We start from the raw sequence: 21,607 nt of genomic DNA, 5'->3' as shown, positions 1-21,607 counted from the left end.
GTAAGTACTATCCATCATTTGTCTAACATCCAGAGTGGGCTCCATCCCATGGCCAGTGCTAATGTATTCCAAGTTCTTGCAGAGGATCTTCGAAATGTTTTGATTAGTTAGAAATATGCCTTGCAGTTTGCAGAAAATGAATAAGTCTTTTCAGAATGCTGCGGGAATCTTAAAGCTTTCAAACTGTTCTGTGTGTATGTGGCGGTTTTTATTGTTTGTACCAGGTGGCTGGATATGGGAGGGTGATGAATTTTGGGGGAAATCAGCAAAGCAGTCCTTTGTTAGGTCACTTGCTTTGAGTGCTCTCTGCAAGAAATGGAATGGAGTGCTGGTACTAAATCACTTCTTAAGATCTGTAGGAAACAGGGCTCAGAGGATTCTGCAGAGCTAGTGTTGTTCGACTTCTTTGAAAAGGCAGTCGGATAGGTTATCCTTCTGGTGGCATGATTGGAAGACTGTAGCTGCTACTTGTAGGTGGTAATGAAGATGCAGCATGTAGGACTTGACATTCACAGCATTTTTTTTGTCGCCTGTTTGTTGCACGTGCTGTGCAAGATTTACTCTTTAACATCTTGACTAAATCTATTCTCTACAAATTTCCCTTGAGGAGTAGGAGCAGTGTTATTGCTTGTAGTACACATTTCAGTGTGCTGTTAAGCGGGATGGTTCAATGCTTGGGTAAGTACAGCTGAGGTTAATGTTAAAAATAGTCTTGTCTTTTGTCTCTCTCTTTTTAAAAATTTCCAAACCCCACTCATTTTCTTAAATCTCGAAAGTTTTCTTGCGTTCCTTGTTAAGAAGGAAGTAAGTAGTTTTTCTTGGTTTTCTTTGTTCTGTTTTGTTTGTTAATAGCTGGTGGTGGAACTTTGAATCACTTGCAAGTGGCTTTATTTGATAATGCTTTTAATTGCCAGTAAGAATGAGGTTTAATCAGAACAAGCTTCCCCCAAGAAGAGCTTCTGTCATTGTTTCACTACAGGGCCCTGTGGATGCTCTTACCTCTAGCATAGAGTCAGTAGCAGAGTTGCCCCTTATGTCTTTGGACTACATGATTCCAATCCATCAAACCCAAACTGCAAGACAGGAAGGAACTGAATAGAATATACTCCGTGCTGGATTAGGATGTACCTAATCTGTGCACATCCTCCATTACTCAGTAACCTGTGTTCTCTGAATGAAGAACTCTATTAATTGACTTTGTTGTCTGGAACAAGAGAGGAATCCTTACTACCTCACTACTTTGAAACCTAATTGCTGTTCATGCTGAAATATCAGTGTTTTTTGTTTTCAAATATTTTCGTGTGAAAGTGGTGCTTGAAAACAGAGCACCCAAATTACCCTTTTGTATTGCTAAGTAAAGTGAGCCATTTTTGCAAATTGCCATTCTCAGGAGTAAACATGGTATGCTAATGGGAAGCAGCAGTTCTTAAAATTCTTAAACATAGAGGTGTTACTGTCCATAAGTTCCTTGTATATCCAAATGTGCAATAGTCTGCCCCCCTCCTCCTTTAAAGTATATTTTGTAAAAAATTCTTTCCTGGCACTGTTTTCAGACTCATGTTAACCCTTCATCCAGTTGAGACAACATGGGTTTGTCTAATGCCTGTAGAGCTCAGAATGAGATGTAACTTTTAAAAATATATTCTATTGTGGGGGCTGCTAAGCATTTCATGTTCAGGTTTGCTCAGTCCTGCCAAAGGTATTAAATTTGGGTTTGGATGATGCTCAGAAGCAGCTATTTCTCTTTGGAAGAACAGCAAAAGTTCCTGTTGCAGTGAAGTGCAGTTTGATTCCTCATTTAGTTTTTGAAGAAGGTGTATTGTGGGGTGTGGGGAGGGGGGTTGGTTGGAAGGGGGAGCTATTTGAGGTAAGCCTCCAACTCTTCCAGTTCAAATCCAGCCACAGCTTCCTTTGTGCTGTAAAAGCTGGATGCAGCTGGGGGGGATTTTTCTCTGTAGTGGAACCAATGACAGAAGCTGTTCTTTAGAATTTCCAGGATGGCTGTATTCTGCGATCAGAATGAGACAGTCAAGCTGGGCAGAATCCAACGCCAAGATGAAAGGTAAGGTGACGTTTATTCATGGGAATGCTTAAGATAGTCAGGCAGCTAAGGGCAGCTATTTCCATGATAGTTTTCAGAAGTAATTTCCCATACCTCTGCTAGTTTTGGTAGCTATAATTTTTGTACAGTTTTATATGATGGTATTCTCTTCATTGCTTTAACCAAAAACAATGTTATAAGATTGAAAATGTTGTCATTTCCCCTCTTAATATTGCTATAACAACTTTCTTCAAATCTTAAAAAAGTGTAAGCAACATTTCTTATTCTACACTGGAGTTTCTGATTTCGTGTGCAATAAAAAGGAACACTCTAAATTAGAGAAGAAGAGAATTCCTTCTGATGTTGCACATGCTCTGCTAGAGACTTTTCCCCCTGTACCACACCTGTCAGTGTGTTGTAAGTTTTGGCTCAGAAGTTATTGGCTCTTCCACTGACTCAGCTGCCTTTGTAGGATTGAATGCTAGGAAAGAACCAAATACCTTCTTGCTTAAGTAACACCAAGCCAGCTGCATAGCCTGCTATGTCTTGAACATGAAGGATGTAAAGCAAGGCCAATGGAGGAGAAAGCTGGCTTACATAACCTTGAAACATGAGCTGTTGCACTTTGATCAGGAATTTGTATAAGGCTCTCTTTTTGTGCTTTTAATGGTCACTTTGGGAACATGATGGACACCTGGCTCTTAACGTGCACATGGAAGTGCATGGGAGAAATGCTATACAGTTGGGTTCTCGATTATGACATTCAGAGTTGACTACCTCAGGACTCACGTTCTTGTTCTGCCTCCATTTTTTAATCTGTCACTTGATGCTGGGCTTTAGCAGCTATTACCTTTGCTTGAAGCAGTGTGCGTTCGTTTCCCATCCATTCTTGTGTTGCACAGAACTCTGATTTGCAAACCTTAGTTTAGTCAAGAGGACTTCCTGCGGACTCTGAAAGCCTTCCCAAACCGCTGCCTTGGTTTCAGATTTTTGTGGTTAACAAAGGTACTTCAGCTCTGATTAAAGAACCCTAAACGCCAGCATCTGTAGGCATCGTTGAAAAAGTCCGACTGGGAAGCCTTATTGTAGTAGAGCTCTGTTAAACCAATCACGAAAGCCCACCTGGCCTTGGAAGTCTTCCTGACTAGCCGCACAAGTTTCGCTCTTCCTCGGACTTTGTGAACAAATACTGGCTCTGCTTTTTCATGTATCATTTAAATTCTGTGTGTATGTGAAGTTTTAACTTGGTTTTGTGTCGGAAGCCAGACTGTATGTTGGATTCAGGCCTTGTATAACTTTTCCTTGTGTGTGCAGATTTGTATGTTTTCCACAGCACCTTTCTTTTCTTTTCTTTTGTACAGTGTTTGTGAGATGTTTTTATCCATTTTAATATGGTGGCACTTTACAAAATAATAATAAAGTTACTGCTTCCATTTATTAGTACTTAATATTGCGATGAACGTGAGTTGTGTACTGCACTGTGCCCCTTGGTCAGCACACGCGATGGGGGACTCGTGCTTTGGTGCTGTTTCCCTCTCTCTTTGCAGGTGGTGTTTGAAATGTGATTGCCGAGGTAAAATTGTTTTTGTCTTTTGAGGGGGGAGGCCGGGGTGGAGTGGGAGAAGGGTTGCATTTTTTTTTTAATTGTTGCTATCGCCTTTTTTATTTTCTTGCTTGTCCTTTTCTTTACTATTAAACTGCTGATGTTTATTTTCAGGAATGTTTTGCAAAATGTCCTTCTCACACTCTTCCCCAGTCCAACTGTAGGTACATTTGTTCCTTTTTATCAAATAAGCACGTTTGAAACAAAGAAATAAAACAGGTCTTAATGTCATGTGTATATCTTTTATTTTTTATTTTTAAAAAAGATGTGCTCAGTTTTTGCATAAGTACAGATTACTATAAAGTATATGATGATGGATTGCTTTCAGCTAACTGACAGATTTATGTTAAGTTAGATTACCCCAAGGAGCAGGATTTTCTTATAAACCATTGAAAAATTCCAAATTATTTCACTTGCTGAATTTTGACTTTACTGCTTGTTTTCAGCATGGATTATTTAATAGCTGTGGTTCCAAAGACTTCCAATCAACAATACATGTTTCTTACTGGAAATGAAGTAGCTCCTTATTTCTAACTTAACATAAAACAATTAAATGGTTCCTCTGGCACATTGAGGTGTTCATGCTTGTTTGCATTTCTCCCTGTAGGCCTTTGTTGTGAAACACCTCCTTGAATACACGCAGCAAACGGAGCCCAACCTGCAGTACAGCCTCTTGTTAGTTTTTGGCCTCTTAATGACAGAGATAGTGCGCTCCTGGTCCTTGGCTTTAACCTGGGCTTTAAATTACCGCACTGGGGTCAGACTGCGCGGAGCTATCCTTACCATGGCTTTTAAGAAAATACTCAAGCTGAAAAATATCAAGGAAAAGTCTTTGGGAGAGGTACGCTGAAATGCATCCTTTTGCCATTGCAAAAAACAAAAATTCCTGGGAGGTGGGGGTGGGTGGTGTGGGGATGCCCCCACATACTCAGAGTAACCTGCAGTTCGAGTCAAGCAGATACTGCCCCCAGCTAGACAGGTAACTCAGGCAAGCAGGTGATGCAGAGGGCTCTGTGTGTTCCCTCCCACAGCCTTAACCTGTACCAAGTGCCTTCTGATAACATGCTGTTTAGTCGTTATCTGAACTAGTCCTGGTTAAAGTAAAGCCAGGAAGGATAACAAGACTTCTGAAGGTGGGAAGCAAAAAATGGTCTGCTGTGCTTGCTTCAAGGAGTGTTTATCTGCAAGTGCCTTTGCTCTTGCATTTCATCTTAATTGGCTTGGCGTGGGGTAGGGGCAGACTTACCTGAAAGGCCAGCATCACCCATATGAATCTCTCCAAGCTATTCGGTTGGCCCTTCCTGGCCATACAATTGATGGATATCAAGTGCAGGGCTTCTTCTGCAGTGGTACTCAAACGTGGAATTTCCTTGCCGGGGAGTTTTCTTTCCCCACCTTTGGATTTGAAGTCATTTGGAGTTTCTTTCTTGCCATATTGCTCCATAGCTGCCTTTTAGTGTTCAATTTTATTGACTGGTACAGTAGTTGTTTTTTAAAACAAAATGAATTAAATGGTTGTTGTACACTGCTTTGAATGCACACGTGCAGAAAAGCTACCTGTAAATAATAGGAGTTAAATCTTCTGAGGATAATGTTCATCTCTTCTCCCTGGCCATCTTACATTTACATTGTGTTTCAGCTCATAAACATGTGTTCTAATGATGGACAGAGAATGTATGAGGCGACAGCAGTGGGTAGCTTGTTGGCTGGAGGTCCTATCGTTGCTATTCTTGGCATGGTTTATAACGTCATCATACTGGGACCAACAGGTTTTTTGGGATCGGCAGTCTTCATTCTCTTCTACCCAGCGATGGTGAGTAGGTGCCTATCTGCCTATGAGCTGAAGGTGTATTTAGGAAGGAAAGGTCAGAAAGTCTGCTTCAATCAAATGTGATGCGTTTTTTTATATGAGTAGCACTTCCTTTGTGTAAAGGAAAAAGCGTGTCAGCTGCATGTTGGTGGTCGCATATGAAGGTCAAACACTGATCTTCTTTGCTAGATGATACACAGAAATAAGGATCAATTACAGTTGTGGTAAATCTGCAAAGAAGTCAACCACACAAATAGATATGGCTCCCAATGCTTTTTGATGAAACTATTTAGGGAAATGTCTGTAAAAACCATGAAGTCTAAAAACATACATTTTTTAAAAAATACCCCATGTAATATATTTAGTAAATACACACTAAAGAATGTTAATCATATTGCACACAGTACATCACATACAATATCTAAACAGTGTTTAAAACTACTACAATGACTGACATACAAAAACGTAACCCAAAATTGTTTTTGCTAAAAAAAACTAGTCTTCTGAATAATATTACTGCATTTAGAAAGTTGTAGCTTTAAGCAAGAGAAATGAAATGTGGTTTGTTCGTGGCATACTTTGTTATTTCCTTTTAATGCTTCCTGCCACTTATCCTGTTTCTGGATGCTTTCAGATAGCCTTCCTTTCTTCTTGGGCAGCAAGACCCCTAGAGATGAGAAAACCACCATTAAGTCACCTTGCACAGCCCTGGTGAACTTCGATTAATCTGTGTTGTTTGTTGCCAAAGGTGATCCTACTGTGTCTGCTCTTGGGTTTTATGGTGCCTCTTTTCATTGCAGATGTTTGCATCCCGCCTCACAGCTTATTTCAGAAGGCAGTGTGTGTCTGTAACCGATGAGCGTGTCCAGAAAATGAATGAAGTTCTCAATTACATTAAGTTCATTAAAATGTATGCCTGGGTCAAAGCCTTCTCTCAGAATGTTCAAAGTGAGTGTCAGTTTCCTTTCTCTCCACCTCCCAACAATTTGGCAAGAAAGAGACCTTGCTAGATCCTTTAGCACTCTGCTTCGGCTGAAACCTGGTCATGACACTGGAAACTTCTTTCTCACAGTTGTTGAACTTGTATGGCTGCTTGTAATGCGAGAGCCAATCTGCACTCATGCTTGGGATTGCTAGTCTTAAAAATGATGCGCTCCAGTGCTGGGCATTTTAAAACCTAAAACATAGGCATATTATTTGTCTTTGGTATTAGTACTTATCTATATCATCATTTTGTTCCACGATAAGTTTAGTTCTGGAACATATCTGTGATGTCATGACTGAAAGTTCTCTAACTAACATGGAGAGCTTCATGCATGTGCTGCGTGTTCTGCTTGTCTCATGTGTTTTGCGGTTGTGTTCTCTATTCTCAGAAATCAGAGAGGAAGAACGCAAAATCTTGGAACGTGTTGGATATGTCCAGAGCATCACTGTAGGAGTGGCTCCCATAGTTGTAGTCATTGCCAGTGTGGTGACCTTCTCTGTTCATATGATCCTTGGCTATGATCTAACAGCAGCTCAGGTAATGTTAACTTCAGACATGGGAATGGGTAGGCTGGGTGGCTGAAATCATCCTTTACCTGCTTCTGGTCTGTGACGCTTCTTCCCATTGCCATTACATTGGGTGGAGAGAGCTTTCCTCCACCTTGGTAGTTGAAAAATCGGGGGTGAACAAATAAAAGCAATAATTACCAACTTTAGGATCCAACTTCTCCTATCCTCAAGGGCCTTGACAAAATTGTCTCCACCTGTCAGTGGAATGTCAGCAGTGCGGGTGCACAAAGCACTTCAAAGGGGAGGTTATTTCACAGGGACGGGGCCACCACAGAAAAGGCCCTCACACGCACTTCTCTCTCTCTTCCCCCCCTTCATTAGGGGCTGGGGCTACAAGCAGGGTTTCTTTTGCTGATGTTAATGCTCAAGCAGGCTGATACAGGAGGAAGCATCCTTTTAAATATTGTGCTAAAAATTCTTCCATTTGTGTTTCAGGCTTTTACTGTGGTTACAGTATTCAACTCAATGACCTTTGCTCTGAAAGTCACACCTTTTTCTGTGAAGTCTCTTTCTGAAGCATCTGTTGCAGCCGACAGATTTAAGGTGAGCAGTCGCAACCTTGCTACTTTAGCTCCTTTCAGCCCAAGTAGGGTGTGATGTAGACATTATTGACTTCTCTTGAAATTGCAAGATTGGCCATTTTACTGTAACATACTGACTCAAACCTTAAAGTATGCACTTACCTCCATGTAAAAGTGAGTGTAGGATTGCATCCTTTTTAAGCATAAGCCTGTAGAGAAACATGGACAGCATGTCATACATGCATTTGCAAATGTGAGCATTTCAGGCTACTGTAAGGAATATAGGTAACCATAATAGTTTATAGTATCAGTTGGTTGCTTAGAACAGTGACTTTCAATCTTCAGAAAACCATATCTGTTTCTTCTGTGGAATCCCTGTGAGATGCAGGAGATTCTGCGGCTTATTTTAGGATGTTCAGTCCTTTGCAGTAGAGAGCCGTCCGAGCTGCTAGACCTCATCATTGTCCTGTGTGTGTTGAGAGTGCATATCAGAACACAACCAGGATGCACATTGCAGCTTAGATATGTCACACCCTCCCCTTTTTCTCTGGGCTTCTAGGAGTTTTTGGCTAAAGCCCAGCTCTTTCCCCAATGCCAAAGCCATTTTACATACGTATGTATATATACATTTTATATGCATAAATGGCTCTTAGATCTTTAAGCTACTGCCACTTGAACATTCAGAAATTCCTCAAGCAAGCTAGCAATTTAGCCCATTTTAATCATTTTTAATTATTTGAGAGAGCAGCAGCAGAATCATTACAAAGAGGAATCAGCTAAGTTTTACTTCGAGTAGAGTAGACCTAATTTAGTAGTCCAGTGCAATTCCCATAAATATTTCTGGGTTGGGAATTGGTATCTGGGGGAAAGGTGCATCTTGGTTGGAAACAGTGGTTTAACTAACTGGAAACTGCTTAGTTTTAATTTGATTTTTCTGTGTTAAACTGTTTGACAGATATTGTGGAACCTAAGCATATATGAGTATATGGATGTGGTGGAAAACATGATAAAGAGCCTCTGTACTATCCTCAGAGTTTCTTGTAACTTGTCAAATTCTTAGGCAACTGAATTTTGTGCAGGGAATTCAGCCCCCGCCCCCTGAACACTGGCTAAGAAACATTTTGCATCCCTAAGTCTTGTGGGATTTCTAATGAGGAAACCTTTCCTCTGCTTCCTGTTGTCACTCTATGTCATCCTCCAAACCCTGAAATGCAAGATGAATGGGGGGGACGGACGGACGATATTGAACCTAACCATATTTGTGTCCAGAGAATGGTGACTCTGCAGAAGACTCTCTGTCTGAGAACCGCCACATTCATGGCTAGCCAGGCCCTTTTGTGGACCTGGAGTTAGTTTTCACTAATGAGCTACCTTTTGCTCTTCAGCTTCCTTCCACTGTATAGCCTGATGTGTGTTGCTGCGTGAGTGTGCCGTAGGCTTGTCCCCTTCCAGTCTTGACCAGGTGTCTCATCTTTGCACCTCTCTCACAACTCCTATCAGAGTTTGTTTCTAATGGAAGAGGTTCATATGGTAAGAAAAAAACCAGCCAACCCACACACCGCCATAGAGGTGAAAAATGCCACCTTGGCATGGGAATCCTCCCATGCCAGTGTCCAGAGCTCCCCAAAGATGACTCCTAAAATGAAAAAAGACAAGAAAGAGAAGGGCAAGAAAGAGAAGATGAAGTTGCAGCAACGCGAGGGACAGCAGGCGATGCTAGCTGAGCAGAAGGGTCAACTCTTAGTGGACAGCGACGACCCGCCAAGCCCGGAGGAGGAGAACAAAAATGTCCATCTAGCAAATGTCCGGCTGCAGAGGGTTCTTTACAATGTTGACCTGGAAATCGAGAAGGTGAGGAATCAAAAGTCTCTCTCCTTTGCATCAGAACTTGAAAGGCTGTGTTTTGCGTTTGCGGCAAATACAGTTTCAGTACATCAGTGCAATAATACACGTATTAAGTCCTGAAAAGAGGGTCAGGCATGCTACAGAGCTGTGACCTACTATATAGCCCCACAGGAAGGGTCCATGTGAGTGCTCCTATAGGTTTTCACACATAAACACCAGTGCTGTGTATATTAAGCAAAAGGCTAAAGTGACTTCCTTCAACACAGTGTGGAGCCAGTGGCATAGTGGTTAAGGTGTTAGACCTAGGACCCGGGTGACCAGGGTTCAAATCCTCACTTGGCCATGAAGCTGACTGGGTGACCTTACGCCAGCCACTCACTACCTCACAGGGGTTGTTGTGAGGATAAAATGGGGAGGAGGGGAACTAGATATGCCACCTTGAACTTATTGGAGGAAAGGTGGAATATAAGTGTATCTAAATAAAAATTTAAAAGGCAAAAACTGATGCTGCAGTCCTGTGCATGCTTACATGGGAGAAATCTCCAATGTGCATAGAATTGTGCTGGTCGTCGCTTTGAGTTTACTATAGTTTGAATTTTGTGGAAGTTGTTTTGTGGCAAGTAAGTCCAGAAGATATTGGCAACTTCCTGGCAAGGGAACTGATGTGAGACTAAAAATACTAATGCTGAGGGCAGTCTTCTCCGGTACTGCAGATTTCTTGCCTCCCTTCCTCCTTCCCTCCCTCCCAATTGTATAATCGAATATTGTCAGTGATTCCTCTCCCCACCCCTTGCACTTGTTCAATTAAATGCTTATGTGGTGGATAAGATTGCTTCCTAGCATGAAATACTATTTCTGTTACAATAACATTTCTTTTTTATGGTCTAATCTAGGGGAAACTTGTTGGCATTTGTGGCAGCGTGGGGAGTGGGAAAACCTCGTTCATTTCAGCCATTTTAGGACAGGTGAGAAACAAGCTCATGTTTTCTTATTTTTTCACACTGTCTGTTTTGCTGGCTCTGTTTGCATTCTGCCTGTGAGAGGAGCACGATATCTGTGCCGCCAGCAGTTGCATTTTGCTCAGTGTGCCTTTAGTCCACAGGATAAATAATTTATCAGACCTCAGATTTGGATCATAAACAAGTGAGGCATGCTTAAGATCTTTAAAAGTCTTAAATAGCTATGCATGCTGAACTTGAAACAAGCTATGCTTTTTTTGTGCTCGAGAGGTTGAGCGGGGCAGGGGGGAGTATAAGGGGAAAGGAAGGAGGGAGAAACTTTCCCATACTGATGTGGAATGGTATCATTTCTAGACTTCCTTCTGCTTGTTTCAGATGACTCTGCTGGAAGGCAGCATTTCTGTGGATGGAACATTTGCTTATGCAGCCCAGCAGGCCTGGATTCTCAATGCAACACTTAGAGACAATATCCTCTTCGGGAAGGAGTTTGAAGAAGAAAGGTTTGTAATCTGTAGTGATATACCGACAAATTGCAAATGCTCAGCCTGGTCCAGCTTGGTGCGAGTTAAAAAAGATACTCCATATGTCCCTTTATTTCCGTACTATCATTGCATGCCTTCTGAAGCAGTTTTGTAATATGTACTGCCTACCTTAGTCTGATTAAAAGTTTGCAATTTCTGGCCTTTGGTTTCTTTGGTATATTTGCTCCTTTTCTAATTTTTCATAGCTCCTTTTCAGTCCTTCCTTCCTCTGTTGCAGCTAACACCATACCTGGAAATGTTGCTGTTCACTGCTTTTTAAAAACGTGTTTTTTCCAGGTATAACACTGTGCTGAATGACTGCTGTCTCAGACCTGATCTGGCTATCCTACCTAATGGAGACTTGACAGAGGTAGGAATCTTGTTAGGCAGCCACTCTCCCAGGGCAAACAGCTCACTATGAGGCCAGGCACTCTCACACACCTCACTTTGGTGTACTGGTCTGTTGGCCATGTCATGTTCTCTTTCTGCCTTTGACTGCACTTACTTCCCAGGATTCACAAGCCCAGTGAGCTATAGCAGTTAGGTGGTTTGGCTGAAATGTAGAGGAAATGTAGTGCAGGCCTTCAGGTTTTTTGGGCCAATAAACTGATTCCCATCTTGCTGGGCTATTGTGCAACTTCTCTAAGGTCTTTGGAAGAAGGACAGGATATAAATGTAATGGAAAAATAAAGTCTTTCTGTTTCATCTTAAGTGATAAAAAAGGAGATCCTTTAACAAAGCATCTTTAACTTAGATTGGTGAACGAGGCGCAAACCTGAGTGGGGGGCAGCGCCAGAGAATCAGCCTCGCTCGAGCTCTGTACAGCGACAAGGACATTTACATCCTTGATGACCCTCTCAGCGCCTTGGATGCCCATGTTGGAAACCACATATTCAACAGTGCAATACGGAAGCACATGAAGTCAAAAACGGTTCTCTTTATCACCCACCAGCTGCAGGTACACTTGTGGTTCTACCCTCAGCCTCTCCATCAGTTTGACATGGGAAAAGTACCGCATTTTTCGCCCCATAGGACGCACCGGCCCATAGGACGCATCAAGTTTTTTTGGGGGGAAATAAAGGAAAAAAAATTTATTTCCCCCCCAGGCGCTTGTGGTGCCGGCAGCGGGGAGAAGCGCTCTTCTCCCTGCCGCCTGCCTTCAGACCAGGTCCGGGGACAGCGGGGAGACGCGCTGCGCCTCCCAGCTGTCCCCAGAGCTTGCGGGGCAGGCAGCGGGGAGAAGCGCTCTTCTCCCCGCCGTCCGCCTTCAGACCAGGTCCGGGGACAGCGGGGAGACGCGCTGTGCCTCCCAGCTGTCCCCGGAGCTTGCGGGGCAGGCAGCGGGGAGAAGCGCTCTTCTCCCCGCCGCCCGCCTTCAGATCAGGTCCGGGGACAGTGGGGAGACGCGCTGCGCCTCCCCACTGTCCCCGGAGCTTGCGGGGCAGGCAGCGGGGAGAAGCGCTCTTCTCCCCGCCGCCCGCCTTCAGATCAGGTCCGGGGACAGTGGGGAGACGCGCTGCGCCTCCCCACTGTCCCCGGAGCTTGCGGGGCTGGCGGCGGGGTCTCCCCGCCGTCAGCTTCCAAACCACTTCGGGAGACAGCGGGATGGCGGCGTTCCGCCTCCCTCTATCCCCCGACCTTGTGGGGCTGGTGCTGGGGCTCTCCCCTCTCACTCTGCAGGCTTCAGCAAAAGCCTGCTTTCGCCCTATAGGACGCACACACATTTCCCCTTCATTTTTGGAGGGGGAAAAGTGCGTCCTATAGAGCGAAAAATACGGTAAGTTTGGATGAGGGTAGATGCCGCTGTTGAGAGTAGCTGTTAATCTGTACAGCCCAAACTGCTGATCGCTCTACAGAGGGGAAAGGTAAGAAGCATCTTCACTGTCTTAAGTGTAAGCATAGAGGGGAAGGCAGCCAAGGGAGTCTGCAGAGAGAAACCAAGGAAATGCATCCAGAATTAAATAACTGCAGCCACACGCACAGTACACCTGGTGGTTAATGTGCAGAATAAGGAAATGAGGCTGCAGCAGTTGGGTTTTCAAGTTTGGAAAAATCTAGTGGATCATAAAACAGGGATGGGCATTTTAGACGAAAATAAACTGCTTTCAAAAAAACAAGAACGAGGTTCTTCAGTAAAGCTGACTAGACACAGTTTCAGAATAAACAGATGGAAGTACTGTTTGGTGTAATTGTAATTAAACCTATATTATGGGGCTAGTTGCTTCATGGTATTGTGATAACCCATTAACATTGGGGAGGGGGAAATGAAAAAGGAATTTGGGCATAGCAGCCTCACACAGTAATTATTCTCTCCCTGTCTTTGGCCTTGTAGTATCTTGTAGATTGTGATGAAGTGATCTTCATGAAAGAGGGTTGTGTCACTGAGAGGGGAAGCCATGAGGATCTGATGAATTTGAATGGTGACTATGCAACCATTTTTAATAACCTGCAACTGGGAGAGACTCCACACATTGAGGTATCTGTTACTACCTTTTCTTATGCTTGCAAGCCATTTGTTGCAGCTCTCATGGAAAGTGACTAGTCTTTGGTTTTTTTCTTGTGGATAGGGGAAGTTTCTACTGAGAACCGTCTCTGTAATTATCTTTGTTGAATGTGTTGTTTCGGAGTTAAAATAGGTTGTGTCCAATTCCCCCCATTTGTTTTTCTCCCAGATTAATTTAAAGAAAACCACAAACAATTCATTGAAAAGGCACCCAGATAAAGGCACTAAAACAGGATCTGTGAAGAAAGAGAAAGCAGTCAAGAAGGAAGAAGGTACCTTTTTCCACCCAGAAATGCATGCAAACTTAACTTCTGCTCAAATGGAACTCTGGCTTAAAGTGATCTAGTCCATGAGTGTATTCTGTTTGGATTTAGTACATTCCAGATGGTTTTCAATACAGCTGACAACCTGGTTTAGGTGTGGATGACCCATCTTGCCCTTTGGCATTTGAAGCTTTAATTTATTGTGTACCACAGAGATGTTGGTTAATCATTAAAACACAGCATCAGGACAGAGAAGTTTGTGTTACACTTGTAAACTTGCATTGAGTGATGTGAGGGCCTGAATACTGATAGGGGTTGTCTTTATATGAGAGAACGTAGAGCAGAACTTAATTCTGACCCACTAATCATTTCAATCTACTTGATTTCTAAAACTATATGCCACGTATAGGAAAATCTGTATAAGGAGGATGCTGAAACGTTCACAGTACAGATAGCAGTCTCTGGGTCTTGCCTTGTTAGTCTGCTCATTTCTTGCTTCTCTCTCTCTCTCTCTCCCTCCCTCCACCCTCCTTCTGTGTATGTGTGTGTTTTAGGTCAACTCATGCAGCTGGAAGAGAAAGGCAAAGGTTCTGTCCCTTGGTCAGTTTACGGCGTCTATATCCAAGCAGCTGGAGGCCCCATTGCTTTTATCATCATCATGGCTCTCTTTATATTGAATGTGGGCAGCACTGCATTCAGCAATTGGTGGCTGAGTTACTGGATCAAGCAAGGCAGTGGGGTAAGAGCCAACAATATATTTGATTTGCTAGTGGATTAAGAAGAGATTGTCTTCATGGGATCACATGGTCTCTGCAGTCCTTTTAGCTGTAAATGCCAGACTAGATCCTGCAAGGCATGTGCTCTCCCACAGAACTACAGGCCCACCTGCAAATCCTCCCATAACAAGGGTGAGAACCAGCCAGACAGCAGCTTTGCTAAAACACCATCCTGTCAGTCAGTGGATCACAAATACCTGTCGTTTATAAAGTGTTTCCAGACATTCTGAGTGCTTTACATACATTGTCTTGTTGCAGTACAGTCATACCTCGGTTGTTGAATGTAATCCGTTCCATAATCCCGTTCGGCTTCCGAAATGTTTCACAACTGAAGTGCGGCTTCCAATTGGTTGCAAGAGCTTCCTTCACTCAAGTGGAAGCTGCGTCGGACAATCGGCTTCCAAAAAATGTTCTAAAACTGGAGCATTTACTTCTGGGTTTTTGGCGTTTGAGAGCCAAAACGTTCCAAAATGGAGGTGTTCGGGAGCCGAGGTTTGATTGTACTTAACTCTTGTAGGGTAGGTCAATATTATTATAACCACATGACCTTGTAGGTTGTTGAAATTTACAACAAGAAGAAAGTAAGCTCTTTGGGAGATGGGGTAGTTAAAGCTTATAGCAATCATATGCAAAATGAGCTTAGAGAGCTAGTAATCAAAATTGTTAATAACTATTTCTAGGGAGGCTTTGATACTGGAGCAGAACCAGGTGGCTGAGAGACAGCGTCTGTTGGTCCAGTATCTAGAAAGAGCTAGGATAAAGAATGGAGAATGACAGATCTGTAAGTGCAATAATGTATACAAGGGAAAGTTTTTTTCCAAGATAATTGTCAGCCAAAATAACTTTATCTCAGAGGGAACGTGGCCTTATATTGTTGCAAGAATAAACTTGTGAGCCTGATTTGATGGTTTCATTAAATAATTGCTTTGACGTTAAAGTGCATATTTAGCCGTATTATCCTAGACTTCCAGAAAGACTCTAAAAATTCCACCAGCAGAGTTTCATTCATAGAAATATAGAAATTCAAGGCTACTACAAAGTTTGGTCAACTGACTGTGAAACAGGGCAGATCTATATACTGTGTATGTTCTTGATTTTTAATAGAACACTACTCTCATGTTGGGAAATGAAACGGTTCTGAGCAGCAGTATGAAGGACAACCCACATATGCATTACTACGCTGGCATCTATGCGCTCTCAATGGGTATCATGCTGATTCTGAAGGTTGTGCGTGGCGTCGTCTTTGTCAAGGTATGTGTATGTCTCCAGAGGCAGGAACAGAATGGCTTCTTTTTTCGTTTTGTGCAGCAGAGCCCAATGGCCAGGTTTACTGAGGTGACCCAGCTTTGTGTCGTATCGCAGAGGAATATTCCTTCATTTCCTTTTGGTACCTGCCTGTCAACCCGTGATGTGTCAGGTGACCCAGATTCAAGGGAAAGAATTGGAAGCACACTCATACTGGGCTACAAATGGAGATCCCTGCTGAAAATGGGATTTGCAGCCACAGCTGATTGGTGCTGGGCTGCCAAATCTGCTTTCGGCTGGGTTTCATTCCACTCTGGAGTTCCTGAGCCCAGGGGATTCCAGCAGGGTTTGTAGCCACCATTAATCTGCACCAACTGCTAACCTGACTTTGTCCAGGATTGCCTGCGCTTGGGAGCTGCTCTTGAGTGCAGCAAGCAGTCCCAGCAAGGGTGACATTTGGTGGAAGATTTAAAGAGTACTGAATACAAGCCCCACTTTCCAAGGAAACATTGGATGCATCCTTTAAGGTTCCCAGTTGTTCATTTTCAGCTGCGTCTGCACCTGATTTTGCATACAGTGTCAGGTGTGGAGCAGGTGACTTGGGGAAAATAGACTTGCAAGCCAAATGGGAACCCTGTTTGGCTTACCCATGGACTGAAGATTCTCCCTCTCCCCCTCTGTCCAGTTGCCACCACCCTAGTTTGAGTCATCCCAGATATCACTTAGAAAGCATTCCCAGGGCTCTCTGCACAGTCTGCTTTTTCTTTTGGAACCTTCACTTCTTGCATTGTGAGGAAGGAAAGGAGGGGTGCTTCCTTGTGGTTGCAATAGCCTAGGTGCTTCTTTTAAAAGGAGCTGGTGGGAAAGATATTGAGAGATGTTCTGTGAATCTCCATTTTGAAGCCTGTCAGCCAGGGATAGGTACCTGCCCTTCCAGATGATGTTGGACCAACTCCCATGAGCCCCAGGCAGGTCAGGGATGCTGGGAGTTCATCTACATCTGAAGAGCTGTAGTTTCTTAAGCCTAGTTTTAAGTGCATATACCAGATATCTTTGTCTAATTCCATAAACCTCCTTTATTTTCATTGCAGGGGACATTGCGAGCCTCCTCCAGGCTCCATGATGAGCTCTTCCGGCGGATTCTTCGCAGCCCTATGAAATTTTTTGATACAACTCCTGCAGGGCGAATTCTTAATAGGTTCTCCAAAGACATGGATGAAGGTAATTGGTCTCTGTTAATGACCTATACTTGGTCTCTGTAAGTGACCTGTTCGGACTAACTGGTAACTGTGGAAAGGATGTGTTTCTGCCAGGGCTACCTCTTCTGGTGGCAAGCTTTCTATGTGTAGATTCTTTTTTTAAAAAAATGGGCTGACATTCAAGCATGTAACCCATACCCATGTGGAAAATAAATATACAAGAATAACTGCCAATTTGAAGTGGTGTGGTTCCAATAAGACTGTACCACATGCCTTTTTTTAGCATGTTGAAACATCCCGCCCCCCCGCCAGATGTTATGGAAACTTTAAAAAATGCATGTAAAATAAGACTGGTGGGACAAAGTAATTTCTTTTATTTATTTGTCAAATTTATACCCCACTCTCTGCCTCCCAAAGCAGCCCAGGGAAAGTCCGTACTGACTTTTTCTAGTATGAAAACTAGTGAGGTTTTTAAAATTATTTTTTATTAAATTTTCAATTTTGCAATTCCGAATAAACGTTTTACAAACGTTAAAATATCCAGTGACTTCCCTTCTTCTCTTTCCATGGTTCATTTTGCATATACATCCCTGCAAATTTTACTATAACCATTCAAATCAGTTTTCCACTTTTACATCCATCAATTTTTTTTACTCTATTGATTTTATCTTAATGCTGCCAGTGTTTTCTGCTGTAAACAGTTATTTTCTATATATTCCATACATATAGCAAAGTTTTTTTTCCCAAATGCATATAGATTAAAGGGGAGAGCATGGCTCCAAATGAAGATGTGGGTCAGGGTTTTTCCTAAAGTGGCAGGTTGGTATTTCTGTAGCTGAACAAGCCAGGTTGTAGATATGGTGATAGCCAATTGTAGATATGGTGACAGCCAGAATTAGAGTTCTGGATAGATATGGCCTGGGTTGGAAGAATATGGTGGTAAGTTTATGTTTCCTGGGTAGAAGTGAGACCTGAATTTCTGAAGGAGAGCTTTTACCAGATCAGAACTCTTTTTGTGTTCAGTCTCCTATGTGAAGACTGCCATCTCCGTCTATTTTTTTCCAGTTGATGTTCGCCTGCCATTTCAAGCGGAAATGTTCATACAGAACGTCATCCTGGTGTTCTTCTGTGTGGGAGTGATCTCTGGTGTCTTTCCATGGTTCCTGATGGCAGTTGGGCCCCTTGTCGTCCTTTTTATAGTGCTGCATGTTGTATCGAGGTAAACGCAACCGTTGTTCAGGGATTCTGCAGTCATGTTCCCCCAGACAGGTGACACAAGTAGTTTGCAGGGCCAGATATCTCGCCCTTCTAATTGATTCTTTTCTTTTTGCAGAGTCTTCATTCGGGAGCTGAAGCGTCTGGACAACATTACACAGTCCCCGTTCCTCTCACACATCACATCAAGCATTCAAGGCCTCTCTACGATCCACGCCTACAATAAAGGGCAGGAGTTTCTGCGCAGGTTATTGCTCTACTTCTCTGAAACACAGTATTTGCACGTTACTGGACTCTATATATACTGACTGCTGTCATTTGACTGCAGTCAATTTTTGGTGAAATTTCTCTGCATTTAAAACAAAGGTAAGCTACCTAGAATCCTACTAATATTTCTCACCATTTTCCTTTTAGATATCAAGAACTGCTGGATGACAATCAATCACCCTTCTACTTGTTCAGCTGTGCAATGCGCTGGCTCGCTGTCAGACTGGACATTGTCAGCATTGCCCTCATTACGACCACTGGCCTGATGATTGTTCTCATGCACGGCCAGATCTCGCCTGCCTATGCTGGGCTGGCCATCTCCTATGCTGTTCAGGTAATGGCTTCCCTTCTGAAGTTTTCAAAATTGCATTTCAATCTTTGAACTCCAGGTGTAAGTAGAAACGCCATTCTTGTGCAGTAGCAAAAATATATTGTTTGACCATATCTATAATAAAAGCTAAAAACTGGCCACCCTGCTTTGCCTCTCTGTCTGAGCCCACAGATGTTGGCTGGATTGCTGTGATATTACATAATGCCATGGAGCTTTTTTTCTTTTTTTGTATTTATGTTAAGGGTGACTCAGAAACCACAATTAATTCAGAATTCGGCTGCAAGACTGGTGACTGGGAGTGGCCACTGGGACCATATAACACCGGTCCTAAAAGACCTACATTGGCTCCCAGTATGTTTCCAAGCACAATTCAAAGTGCTGGCGCTGACCTTTAAAGCCCTAAACGACCTTGGCCCAGTATGCCTGAAGGAGGGTCTCCACCCCATCGTTCAGCCCGGACACTGAGGTCCAGCTCTGAGGGGCTTCTGGTGGTTCCCTCACTGTAAGAAGTGAAGTTACAGGGAACCAGGCAGAGGGCCTTCTTGGTGGTGGCACCAGCCCTGTGGAACACTGTCCTGTCAGATGTCAAGGAGATAAATAACACTGCAACTTTTAGAAGACATCTGAAGGCAGCCCAATATAAGGAAATCATTAATGTTTGATGTTTACTTGGAAAGCTAAATTCACAAATAATTCCAGGGGAAGAAGATTTAAATTAAGATGAGAAATCATAACCACTCTAGTCTGTGTTCAGAAGCTGTTATTTTTAATTTTTAAAAGTAAATAGTGTTTTTCATTTTAAAATGCCATTTAGATTTGGATAGAAAACACACCTTTGTGGTCAATTAATTCAATAGGCTGCCAGCACAGACTCTTATTACCTACAGATTAATAGGACAACAGGAGGAAAGAGTAGGAATCTAGAATGAAATTGCTATCTTTGAGGTTTCAAATCACTTTCTTTAGGTTAAATCTAAGAGCCTCTTATAATTCTCATGTTCTTCTTCTACTGTTCTGGCAATAGTTCAGATTCCATATTGGTTCCTTGCGTATCACTACTCAGACTAATTTAAAATGTTTATCACCAGTCCTTAGAAGCATTCTCTTTTAAAATGCATATATTTATTTATTAAAGATAACATCCTTGTCTGTTTTGTCATCAGCTCACAGGGTTGTTCCAGTTCACAGTCAGGCTAGCTTCAGAGACAGAGGCCCGCTTCACCTCAGTGGAGAGGATTGACCACTATATCAAGGTACTCAAAATATTTTTCTATTGCTTTTACTGGTCTTAGATGACCTCTCTATAGAAAAGTCCCTCCAGCCATTTAACTGTGCTCTATACTGGCTTAATTTTTACATGTATGCATATAACACTTTGTCTTGATTTATTCTGTATCATTTGACTGCATTAATTTTCATTTCTTTTAGGAAATTTCATTAAGAAGCATTAATGAAAAATATATTTTTAAAATTGGCTTAATTTGACACGTTGTGACATGAGCTTAACTTTGTGGGTGGCATGATCACATGATCATAAAAATGTGGATTGTTGTTTAAATGAAATCACTTTACTTTGCACTGTGTTGGCACAGTGTAACTCTCGTACAATATTGGCAACTGAACTCCAGGAAGAACACTTGTCAAAATAAAGAAAGAAGGAATGTTCTGAGTTGTGAGGTTCCTTCTGTTCGTGAAGGGGATGAGATCTTGTGATGGTGATTTTTCCATCCATTTCAGGAAGTGTCTGAAATCTCCACTGGGGGGAGGCACCCCCTCAGTTTTGGGGGCTGTCAGAGCTGAATATCAGTTCATCTGCTCTCAAAAATAAAATTTGGTAATACAGCAGCAATACTCAACAGAGAGCTGAGAAAAGAGTTTGACAGAAGGTCACCTCTGTGTCCTAGATTTATTTCCCGCATTGCCAATATTTATCCCCAAAAGTTTATGTAGTCCTAATCCATCCAGCTTATGCAATGAGGAGGGTGAGAGAGAATTCTCTGAGAAACCAATACCTTGGGCAATAGCTGTAACTGAGACAGCTCTTTGCTCCAGAAGCTTCTGACACTTTTGTTCCCAAACTGGATGTAAGAGGAGCTGTCCCATCATCATGGGGTATTTTGCTTCCATGACTGAGGATTTGAGGGAAAGAGTGCCTTGATCTCAGTAAAAATGCTTCGAGGTCAGGAGCCGCACCACCTCTCCCATGCATGATGTGTCAGTTTCTGTTGAATCTTGCTTGCGTTGAAGAGTCAGTTACCAGCTGTAGTCTCTTATGAGAATGTATTCCTGGGGCCACTGTTCTCAGCTGACACCTGACCTCTTTTTTTTTATCCTCTGCAACTTTCTAAGACTCTTTCTCTGGAGGCTCCAGCTCGGATTAAGAACAAGGCTCCCCCTCCAGACTGGCCCCAGGAAGGAGAAGTCATCTTCCAAAATGCAGAAATGCGATATCGGGAGAACTTGCCGCTTGTCCTCAAGAAAGTGTCCTTCACCATCAAACCCAAGGAAAAGATTGGCATTGTGGGGAGGACAGGGTCAGGTAAGGACATATCTAGGCAACACTCCAGGAAGCTGAAATCCAGCCCCATGTATCTTTGTGAAAATGCTGCCATCAGTACCACTGAAAGCTGACTGGAGCCACCTAGTGGCTTATGTGTCTGGCACTTGTTATTTCTGAAGAAGAACACCCTGCACATGGGCAACTATATGCACCTGCACAATTGACACACCCACTACAATAAAGCTTGATGGTTTGGCTTCATTTCGTCCCGTTGGCCCAATCCTGCGGAATGCTCTGCCAGGAGAGATTCAGCAGGCACCTTCTGTGCCAACTTCTAAACGCCTTTTGAAAACCTTTCATTTCTGCCAGGCCTATGCAGGCAGTAAAGAGCACATCCTTCCAAAATGGTTTGCTGATGTTTCTTTTTGTCTTTCTAATGCTTTTATTGTATGTT

The 21,607-nt window shown here is 42.9% G+C and overlaps 1 protein-coding gene across 6 annotated transcripts in view; it reads left to right on the top strand.

The window, feature by feature from the left end:
- ABCC5 (ATP binding cassette subfamily C member 5) overlaps nt 1–21,607 on the top strand; it is a 45,916-nt gene that overhangs the window by 17,537 nt on the left and 6,772 nt on the right. For 2 of the 6 annotated variants that reach the window (XM_083612688.1, XM_083612689.1), the window contains exons 6-25: nt 4,252–4,485; nt 5,284–5,457; nt 6,255–6,402; nt 6,828–6,976; nt 7,444–7,551; nt 9,030–9,380; nt 10,268–10,339; nt 10,709–10,833; nt 11,152–11,224; nt 11,609–11,812; nt 13,187–13,330; nt 13,527–13,629; nt 14,175–14,359; nt 15,501–15,647; nt 16,733–16,862; nt 17,906–18,059; nt 18,174–18,302; nt 18,470–18,656; nt 19,817–19,906; nt 21,003–21,192. In XM_083612688.1, the coding sequence (XP_083468814.1) occupies nt 4,252–4,485; nt 5,284–5,457; nt 6,255–6,402; nt 6,828–6,976; nt 7,444–7,551; nt 9,030–9,380; nt 10,268–10,339; nt 10,709–10,833; nt 11,152–11,224; nt 11,609–11,812; nt 13,187–13,330; nt 13,527–13,629; nt 14,175–14,359; nt 15,501–15,647; nt 16,733–16,862; nt 17,906–18,059; nt 18,174–18,302; nt 18,470–18,656; nt 19,817–19,906; nt 21,003–21,192 (3,097 nt within the window). Of the gene's footprint in view, nt 1–111; nt 3,809–4,251; nt 4,486–5,283; nt 5,458–6,254; nt 6,403–6,827; nt 6,977–7,443; nt 7,552–8,914; nt 9,381–10,267; nt 10,340–10,708; nt 10,834–11,151; nt 11,225–11,608; nt 11,813–13,186; nt 13,331–13,526; nt 13,630–14,174; nt 14,360–15,500; nt 15,648–16,732; nt 16,863–17,905; nt 18,060–18,173; nt 18,303–18,469; nt 18,657–19,816; nt 19,907–21,002; nt 21,193–21,607 lie in introns of those variants that run through there. The other 4 variants (XM_083612690.1, XM_083612691.1, XM_083612692.1 and 1 more) reach the window with 4 other exon arrangements.

The sequence above is a fragment of the Podarcis filfolensis genome (assembly GCF_964270895.1).
Source record: "Podarcis filfolensis genome assembly, chromosome: 5".
Lineage (NCBI taxonomy): Eukaryota > Metazoa > Chordata > Lepidosauria > Squamata > Lacertidae > Podarcis > Podarcis filfolensis.
Note: the sequence above shows the minus strand (reverse complement) of the source record. Positions and strands in the feature narration are given on the sequence as shown.